At 35.9% G+C, this 10127-nt stretch overlaps 1 protein-coding gene across 1 annotated transcript; it reads left to right on the top strand.

Moving 5' to 3' along the window:
- The first annotated feature begins 200 nt into the window (after positions 1-200).
- On the top strand, positions 201-7771 carry LOC107791658 (uncharacterized). The gene is made up of 10 exons (XM_016613755.2): positions 201-607; positions 3232-3327; positions 4239-4323; positions 4530-4651; positions 4844-4868; positions 4960-5043; positions 5126-5155; positions 5233-5338; positions 5441-5505; positions 7467-7771. The coding sequence occupies exons 1-9, from the start codon at positions 515-517 to the stop codon at positions 5502-5504; spliced, it is 705 nt and encodes a 234-aa protein (XP_016469241.1). The 5' UTR covers positions 201-514; the 3' UTR covers position 5505; positions 7467-7771.
- The last annotated feature ends 2356 nt before the right edge of the window (positions 7772-10127 follow it).

The raw sequence follows: 10127 nt of genomic DNA, 5'->3' as shown, positions 1-10127 counted from the left end.
TCCGTGTACCTTTCCTTCCCTTTCTTTAATTGGATGGGGTCCAGAAAATTTGAATTAGAAAGTATAAAGTTGCCTTTCTATTGGGCCTAAGTGTACAAAACGGTCCACGTGGCAATCACACATTGGTCTAACGAGGAAAGAACGTTGACCGAGTAAACGACAAAAGTCTGCTGTGTTTACTTAGGCAAGAAGAAGAGATGATTGATCCATTTGCAGTTAACAACTCCACCTAACAATCTCTGAAAAATAAACGACAAAACGCTGTCGTTTTAATCTTCTCCGGTCACTGTTACAGTGGTGAACGGTTACGCGCAATTGCCAACTGGGTTGTTGAATAAACCCAGTAAACAAAGTCTCTGTTTGAAAAGCTGAATTTTTCAACTGTTTGGTGGAAGCAAAAATCTTGAATAGCCGATCCCAACTAATTTTGAATTGAGGTTTAGCTTGTTTGTAGGAGCAGAAAAAGTTGAAACTTTGTAGGGTTTAAGCAATTGGGGTTGGCAGAAAAAAAAGGATGAATCCGAATTGGGAACTTAGGGATTGTTGTAACCGTGATCAAAAGATCTTTCTTATTACCATTGGTGTCTTCACCGTTGTTATTCTTGTTGTACGTAGAACTCTATCTTTTCTCTCTCTACTTTTTTGGTTTTTACATTATGCTTTAGTATGTTGCTCCTTTTTGGATCAAATATTGCTCTTAATTAGTAGATCGAAACCTGAAAGCAAAGAGCTTTAGGCTAACTTTTGGTAGTTATATGTTCCTGCCTTTTCTGACTAACTTGGAGAGCAATGCACATTTTTCAAGATTCAGTGAAAGGATTCAGAATTTGAACTTTATGAGTTCCCACTGACCATTTGAGTTACTGGGTTCCAGATTTGATATTTATACATATAGTAGATTACTAAACACATACAGGGTCTGAGCTAAAGCTATTGGGTTTTGCTGAACCCATAGCTTGTACTTTATATCTGCTCATGTCAAGATTACTGATATTCTTTGATAGAAAAGTGACAAAGGGAATTATAAAAAAAACATTAGTCGTTTTAAAGCCTAAACTTTGACATTTTAAAGTTGGCTGTGTATAAACAATGTCAATAGTTTCGAAGCTTCAGAATAATATTCTTGGCCTTTACTTGCTTCATTTTATGATAAAATAATGTTCAGGGGTAAAAGGGAATGGCTGAAAATGATTATGAAAATAGGATTCAGTTTGGAAAGGAGGAGCATGTTTTTATGTCCTCAGTGTAGTCTATCTTTGTGTCGTTCTGCTCTGGTCCTTACCGGTTGACACCCTATGAAATTACTGATAGAGCGGTGGTTATTAGGAATTGGTTAGTCTAGGAGTCTGTTCTCATTTATGGGATTGTTGATAGGATCTACTATTAAGTTAACAGTTTAGCTAGCACACAGGGGTATAGCCTAGCAGTTGATGAAACTGGAAAGAAACCACAGAAGACCAGGGTTTGAATCCAGTATAGACAACACATTTACGTGAATTTTTCCATCTGGTGAAAACTTGGTGGCTAGTGATACCTGATATGCATACTGGTTGGAGGCAGTGTTGTCAAAGGCGCGCGTAAAGGGCGCTTAAGCCCTGAAGCAAGGCTCAAAACACGTTGAGCGCTTCGCCACGCTTTGTGGGCGCTTTTGTGTCGCATCAAAGCTCTAAGACATACTTTTCCTTGCCAATGAGTGTAATCTTCAAAAGGCGACCTTAAACAATTGATATTTCACTTTATCGTGAATTTTTTTTCAATTTCTTTGTCTATACATTTGTTATTCATGCTTATAATGATTAGCCTTGGACTACATGCATATTTTTACTTTTTCTCCCATTGCGCCTTTTTTCATTAAAGCTCACGCTTTATTTGCGCTTTGTGCTTAAAGCCCCAATGGACCTTAGAGCTTTTTTGCGCTTTTCGCCTTTGATAACACTGGTTGGAGAATGTATAAATTCAATGAAATAGTCAAGGTGACACACATTTCATAAATTAAAGTAGAGAGTGAATTTAGCTATTAAAGTCAACATAGCCTTCACCCCTATGTCTTCATTTCTCCCCCCTTTACCATTCATTGCACTTCCTCATAACGTATATATGAATATCAATGTCTGCATTATGTGTGTATGTAAGTATAAACGTTGATACAATGATTCGTGAGATTTTCAAATAGGTAGTTGTAATCTTCACTTTTCCTGCACTGCATGAAGAGATGAAAACCTCAAAATGAGGATCCAAAATTGAAAAAATATAGAAATAATATCACTTGATTAGAATTTTGTGTTCTTTCATTAAGTCAGAGTGGCTTTAGGGTGGCTATTACTTGGCAATTCATGAAACTTTTTAGCAAGAATTTTGGTTGGCTGATACGATGTGTGTCATCAAAGTGTTCAAAAGGTTATCTTATAAGTTATAACTCAAAATCCTAATCCAATAATTTTTGTTAGATGGGAAAATTTGTCCACCTGTTGTTTGTTCAATGTCATATATAGCGTAAACTAGTTCTACATTTTTTAAGAAAATCGAAGTGCTGAGGTTCATCACCATGTCTGACCAGATATCCTTTAGGATCGAGGATCACTTGCTCGGCAACCTACTGCCATATCCTCATGTAGTTGAGCTTTTGTAATTGTTAAAATTATTTACTGAAGTTACTATTTCCTAGAAATGTTTATAAGTTACAACACTGTGCTCATCTCAAAAGCGTATGTGTAAATTTCTTCGAGGTGGTACAAACCTTGATATATCTATTATGATCATCAGAGGCGGATGTAGCCTTTTGGCTATAGGTTCATTTGAGTCCCGAAATTTCGACATGAAGTATAGATAAACATGTAAAAACCTACTAACTCAATGAATGTTAGATCTGGACCTATAATTTTAACTATTCAATAAATTCAGTGCAAGGTTTGAACCCATTAAATTTTAATACAGGATATGCTTCTGATGATAATCATAACACCTCATCTGTTATGGTGAGCTGTTGCTGGTTTTCTTGGGAATAAAATAAGATGTTTGAGCCTTTGAGGTTGCCAGCATTAACAAAATGCAATACCATGTCATGTGCAAATGATATACTAGATTTTCGTTTTACTTATTATACCTACCATAGAGTGTCCACAAATGTTCTCATGTGTGCATTTTCTAATCTTCTTTTACCTCTGTCTGCCTTTTATGTAAAAAATTTGCATATTCATTTTACTTCTTTTTTTGTCCTAAATATCAAAACAGTTATGGAGGACATTTCTCCTGACACCTTTCAAGCTCATTACTGTATTTCTTCACGAAGCAAGCCATGCAATCGCTTGTAAGCTCACATGTGGTCAGGTAATTCTCTCTTGTCATGTATTTAGATGCAATAGATGTATAATTCAAGAGATTAGTTGTACATTTGGCAGATACCTGTCTAATTTGTTCTATTATTTTGTATGACGGTTTATGCCTTCAACTGCTTCAATTGGTAGCAAAAGTACTTCCTTATTTCTGATGTTGATGGAATGCAGTTCTGTAGGATTGGGTGAATTTTTCTGCTCTTTGGTTCTAATAAAGAGATTTAAGATGTCAATATTGACAGGAATCGACCGGTGAAGACTTTAATTAATTCACATGACATACATTCACTTCAGAAAGCTCAAAGCCATGGAGATGAATTTGACTTTTTCTCTTTAACTTCAAGTTTCCTTCTTTTGCTCTTTTATTTAGTCTTTTATTTTTTTAGAATGGTACCAAAATGATGACTAGATTTCTTTAGAAAGTCCTTTGAGATTTTGCGTTGTAGTTTTTTAGAGGTTACTGAGTTCCTGGATTATCTGGGTAGTCCTATAAGCAATTTACCAAACTCACTAATTATAATTAGCCAGCAGTTCTCAAGCATAATCTAATTTGCCATTAATAGGTGTAAAACTCCATAATTGTTCGAGTTAAAATATAGTGCTAAAATTTAAAAATTGAGAAAAATAATACTAAAATGATAAATTGCTCATATATTTGTTGATGTTATCAAAACATAATGGCCATGTAACTTACTTGTCAAGAAAAAGTAATTACTTATTAATTATTATTCCATGTGGCTAAGTCAACGAGAATGATGGGGCATGGTTTAACTATGATGCCATGCTAAATCATAGCACACGATTTGGTTTCCCTGGTCAATTCAAGTTCAAAACTATCTAGTAAATGCAGATACATGTTAATTCGTATTCTAAATGACTCCATTTCTGGTTTACCATTACATACAGGTGGAAGGAATGCAAGTTCATGCCAATGAAGGGGGAGTGACACAAACACGTGGCGGTGTTTATTGGTTGATCTTGCCTGCTGGATGTAATTACTTTCTTTTGAGAAGTTCCAAAATCTCACTGCACTGAAGTGCTTCCTAGTTTTGTTGTCTAAAAGACAAATGAAGTATACCCTACACAAGTTCCCAGTTGATGATGCGTTTAAGCTTACTTTTCTATATGCCGATTGCTTTGTCAATTTAACTTCTGGCTACCTTTTATTTTTCTGATTAATTCTGTGCTTTCCTGAAGATCTTGGTTCGTCTTTTGGGGGGATGGTTCTCATACTTGCATCGACAAATCTTCTCACTGCAAAGATTGCCGCTGGTTGTTTCATCGCTGCTCTTTTTATCGTGCTCTTCATTGCCAAAAATGTACGGGGCTAAGTAAAAGAACTTGAATTCAATCTTGTACAATGACTGCAGATAGTTCACTCTTTAAATTAGACTTTTCACAAGATAGGATAATATGTATAAATGTATACATTCACAAATTTTATGTTGTAAATCTTGTCTAATGTTAAAAAAAAAGTTCCGGAATCTTACATGCTTCACTTTTGTGAACAGTGGACACTGCGAGGACTTTGCATCGGTTTGTACATTCAGGATCTTGATTATTGTCAATACTTGAGAGACATTTGTTTTATGCTTAGTCATTGATCACCACAGACTCAACTTGCCAGGATTTATCATTTTCATTGCTGTAATATGGGTTCTGCAAGAACTAACAAAAGTTCGCATTCTTCGCTACGTAATTCTCTTCATAGGTATGGACTTATCCTTTTCCCCACCCTCTTCCATTTTAAATTTGGTTATTGTGTTACTTACGTTGGTTCTGGTGAATTGCAGGGGTTATGAACAGCTTGTTTTCAGTTTATGGTACTGGCTATCCATTCTCTAGTATCTAATTTTTCTCTTGTAGCATGATATGATCTAACATATATATGACAATGCAGATATATATGATGACTTAATATCTAGAAGAGTGCACTCAAGTGATGCTGAGAAGTTCGCTGAACTCTGTCCCTGTCCTTGTAATGGTGTTGGTTGGGGAGTTATCTGGTTAGTATTGGCTTCAATGCGGATCTTAACTAAAGAATGTGAGGAATTTTTATCATCATTTGTGAATCACAAATCTTTCTGTTTCTTGCACTATTTCTTCAGGGGAATGATATCTTTTATTTTTCTTTGTGGAGCGATGTACCTTGGACTTGTCATTCTCTCATGAGGTATTGTCTTCTTTTGTGATCTTAATTACCCCTTTACCCTTCTGTTTTTTTCGATTGTTATCTCTTTTTTATTTAAATCCAAGTACTAAGCTACAAGTTTAGTGATACAATACTAACCTTCTAGTTTATAATTAGATACTAAAAGTTTACCAGGTTCTCAATGAGTTAATAAATTTTTATGTTCATAAATAGTTTAACAGTAGTTTAATCACGTTCCCCAGGACCTGGTAGTTTACAAGTAATTAGACTACTGAATGATTTTGCATATATAGCTCTGGCAGTTATTGTACCTTCTTTTTTATTGTATACGTCTGGTAGCTATTTTTGCAAACAACTAATAGGAATGAATCGAAGTACACTTATCTCCTAGTTAACCATTCTCAATTTCTCATTTTAATTTTGTGAAGTCATTCTAAAGAACTTAGTGTTAGTACTTTGCTCTCTATTTTCTGGTTATTGTGTTGCTGGTGTTATCTGTTAGGATTCCTTTGCTGCTACTGATACATTGTCTCTTTCCTTCTTGTGCCGAGGGTCTACCGAAAACAGCCTCTCTACTCCTCCGGAGTAGGGGTAAGGTCTGCGTACGCACTACCCTCCCCAGACCCCACATGTGGGATCTCACTGGGTTGTTGTTGTTGTTGCAAGTCATTCTAAAGAACAAGATTATAGTCATCAGGCTTAATCCATCTCCCGGATCGTGAGCTACTGTTTCAATCATATTAACTCCATATAGATTCATCTCGAAAGCCTCCATATAGATTTCAAAACCATCTCCTGTTCCTACAAGCTGTTAAACTTAACTTCTAACATATTTCAGATACCTCGGGATATGTCATTTTGTTCTCCATTCCTCAGATACCTTACATCTTTCTCGTATTTCCTATATCTCTTATATTGCTGTTACTTTGTTTTTATGGTATTTATGTTATGTTATGGATTTAATGATATTTTATGTTGTTTTATTATGAGTCTATTGATAGTACTAATATAGTGTCTCTTGTTGCCTCTTTGAGCCGAGGGTCTCCTGGAAACAGCCTCTCTGCCCCTCGGGTAGAGGTAAGGTCTGCGTACATATTACCCTCCCCAGACCCCACTTTTGGGATTACACTGGGTTGTTGTTGTTGTTGTTGTTCTCCATTCCTCATCGCATCAACCATTTTGGTGCTCTCTCAATGTCAGTTTGTTTTTGATTGTCCTTTTCTGTTTCCTTTTTTTCTCTTTTGGATGAAGGTTGTTTCTGAACGTCCTTTGTAAGTCTAAAGTTTTGTGGATACCCAACCATAAAATATTTTAGGTGGGAAAAATGAATAGTTAAGTAACGGAAAATTAAGGACCTGGATATGTATTTTTTTTGGAGAGAAAAGCTTGATCCCCCCCCCCCACATTCAACCTTCTTGGAGCATGGGTGCCAACAGTTAATATTATATCAATTTTAGAAAATATGTGCGTGAAATATATAATTTTGTGGAAAGACCACGGGTTCACGTGTCCCATAATATTGCCTATAAATCTGCCTCCAGCGCGCCTAATAGTCCACAGCCTTAGGATTCACTCGAGGCATTTGCAATCTCTAAATGAATTAATGCTTAATCATGTTGACAGTGTTTGCTATGAGCTTTTATATTCTGTTTACAGATCTGTGTATACCAGTAAAATTTTTGGAGTACCTTTATTGTAAGAGAAACTCAACTATTTTATATTCTGTTTACACTTTACAGACATAGTTCCTACCAAAAACTATGTCTCTATCAGTCTATCCCAAGCTAGTTGGAATGGAATGTGTCCAAATGGAGTGAAATCTATATTGAGGATTCATATAGTCGATTCCAACTAGCTTGGGATAGACTGATAGAGACAGTTTTTGGTAGGAACCTTATTTGCTTAGCTTTTCATTCAGTCTTTGTCTTATTTTCTCTTTCGACTTCTTCACGATCTGATTCTGATTATATTCATCTTTTCAGGTTCATTCAGATGAATTTGAGGGCCTTAAAATCCTGAAGATAGTTGTAGTTATTGCTCACATATTCTTTTCCATTCCTTCAATGCTGTTGTATAGCTTTTAGGCATCAACCTTTAGATTCAGACATTTATTTTTTGCCATCACTAAACCAGTGGGCTCATTCTTTCACACCCTTTCTTGGATGTGGTTGACGTAGTCATGAGTTTGAGGTAATTGAAAATTGATTATATAGCATTGTAATCAAGTTTAGCATTTGTTGCACGTTTTTAATGCTTGAATATGATACGTAGTTAGCGTTTGGAGATAGATTTGATTGAAACTTGAAAAAAGAGTTTTTGAAGTTATGTTGAAAAATAATTTTTGGAAGTTGAAGTTGTGTTTGGACATGCATTTTAATTGAAGAAAAGTTGAAGATTTCTTTGTGGAAGAAAAATTTTCACCCAAAAATTACCCTATACCAGTTTTTGGGAACTTGAAATATTTTCTCCCAATCCATTATCGTATTTCATAAACAATGTTTTCAATTATTTTGAAAAAATGAAACCAAAATCTATGGCCAAACGGGAGCTTGATAGCCCCTATGATGTTTAAGTTCGTCAAACTAGGTTATACACACTTTTTAAGCTTGTGTACGCCCTTTGGTAGTGTATGGGTCGAAATCTGACCACACGAGAATCGGCGCAAAAAGGAATGGCGAAGGGCCGATTAAGCCGTGGTTGTATCCATAAGGCACCATAATGATGAGTATCTCGGCCACGGCCGAGGTCGAACCGTCAGAAAGCCTGTATGGCGAAGTACATGTCATGGCATTCGGGGGGACGACCTAAAGTACAATTGGCAGATTAAGGTATCTTGGCTAAGGATCGTTAGATAAAGGGGAATACTTACTATATATATACTAGGTAGGAGAATAAGAGTGGGGACTCTTTTTTCCTTCTTCTTATAAAACATAGAAGAACGGGAGAATGCTTCTGAGGAAAACAAGAGAAGGTTTATACAACTTGGCTGCTGATCTTTGTAATCATCATTATTGAATCAAAAGATAGATCCCGTAGCTGTTAATGGCATTGTTAATACCCAATTTTTCCTCAAAAGTATTTTTAAAATTTGCATATATACCTTAAAAATCACTTTTTATAATAATTAGTATTTTTCCATAATTTTCCATATTATTATCAATTTATTTTCCTAATTTATTCAGTACTTTATATCCAATAATTATTCATAAATTACATTACAAGTGATTTCAAAGTATTTCTTAGCTCAATATATCATTTTTATCCTATTAGGATTTAATTATTTCACAAATTAGCCAATTTGGCATTGTTTGGCTATAATTACAATAATTTTGCAATTATAGCCCAATTGTACACTTTATGCTATTTTAATCAATAATCAGTCATTTTATATTTTAAATATTAGTTAATTTCCTTAATTTCACCTGTTGAGCTTTAATTTCATTTTATCTAATTATTAGCTATTTTTATTAATTATTTATCTAATTTTAATGGGTATTTAACAAATAGCCCCATTTTATTTCAACTATTACCCAATTAAACCAGCCCCAAAACCCAAATTAAATCAGCCCAACACCCAGGCCCAAACCTAAATCCTACCCGACCCAATCCCTGGTCCAATCTGGACCGTTGATCAATTCTAATCAACGGTCCAGATCCCCCATACCATATTTAATCTAATAGACTACCCCCGTCCCTCATCCCCCCCCCCCGCTTATTCTCTCACAACCAGTCTCTCTATCTCCCTCTCTCTATCTCTCGTTCGCTCTAGAACCTTCTTTTCTCCCCTCCTCTCCGATGGACCCTATCCACCTTCTCCGGCCACCTCCCTCGCCGGAAACCATGGCCTCTCATCATCTCCTGGCCTCTGCTTCACCCCACGCCGGTTTGACACTACCCTAAGGTCCTCAGGTGAACCTAGAGCGGTTCAACTCCTACCCATGGTCCTTCATGCCATTTTCCGGCCACCTCCGGCCGTTCGAGTAAGATCTATGATTTTTCCGGCTAAAACCGGTAACATTTTAAGGTTTTCTCATCTTCTCTGGGTTCTCTGAAACCCTAACTCTTAAGATTTTCCGATTTCTTTTAGATCTGTCTTAGATCTGTGTATATTATGAGCTTTTATTGTTTTCCTCTAAGGTTTTTTTCGATTTTTCTAAAGTAACTCTCCATCTTCAACTAGGGTTTTAACCCCTTTTTCAAAAAATGCTTTTCTTCTGATTTTTTGGTATTAATCTACGGCTCTCACTGTGTTTAAACGTTCGTTTGAGCCTTCTCCTTTATCCGAGTTATTCTGTTGAAAACCCTAATGTTTCTTAAGTTTCTGAGTTCGTCTTGGGTGCTATGTTCAATTAATCTGTATATTTCTTATGAACGTTCTGTGAATTCCTGATTTATATGGTTTTTACCCTATGTGTGCTTATGCTAATTTCTCCTAAATTGGTATTGTTCTCTATTTATGGGTCTTCGAATCCCTGTGATTGGTTCTTCATCGATCTTGCATGATATTCTCTACTGATTCTTGAGATATCCCTTGAATTAAGGTCGTTTTCCTGTTTATCCTTGCCTATAGCATGTTACTTCGCTCATGTGTGATATTTTCCTTTGATAAATATTGATTCCCTGTAATTAGAACCTCACTCGAG

This window comes from Nicotiana tabacum, chromosome 21 (genome assembly GCF_000715075.1).
Source record: "Nicotiana tabacum cultivar K326 chromosome 21, ASM71507v2, whole genome shotgun sequence".
NCBI lineage: Eukaryota > Viridiplantae > Streptophyta > Magnoliopsida > Solanales > Solanaceae > Nicotiana > Nicotiana tabacum.
This window is presented reverse-complemented; position numbering and strand designations above follow the sequence as displayed.

What these genes read in the sequence shown, in the direction of transcription:
- LOC107791658 (XM_016613755.2), top strand. Translation starts at nt 515, where the DNA reads ATGAATCCGAATTGGGAACTTAGGGATTGTTGTAACCGTGATCAAAAG. An exon ending in TGCTCTTCATTGCCAAAAAT is followed by an intron (nt 4,652 to 4,843) that starts GTACGGGGCTAA and finishes TTTTGTGAACAG; the next exon opens with TGGACACTGCGAGGACTTTG. An exon ending in CTACGTAATTCTCTTCATAG is followed by an intron (nt 5,044 to 5,125) that starts GTATGGACTTAT and finishes GGTGAATTGCAG; the next exon opens with GGGTTATGAACAGCTTGTTT.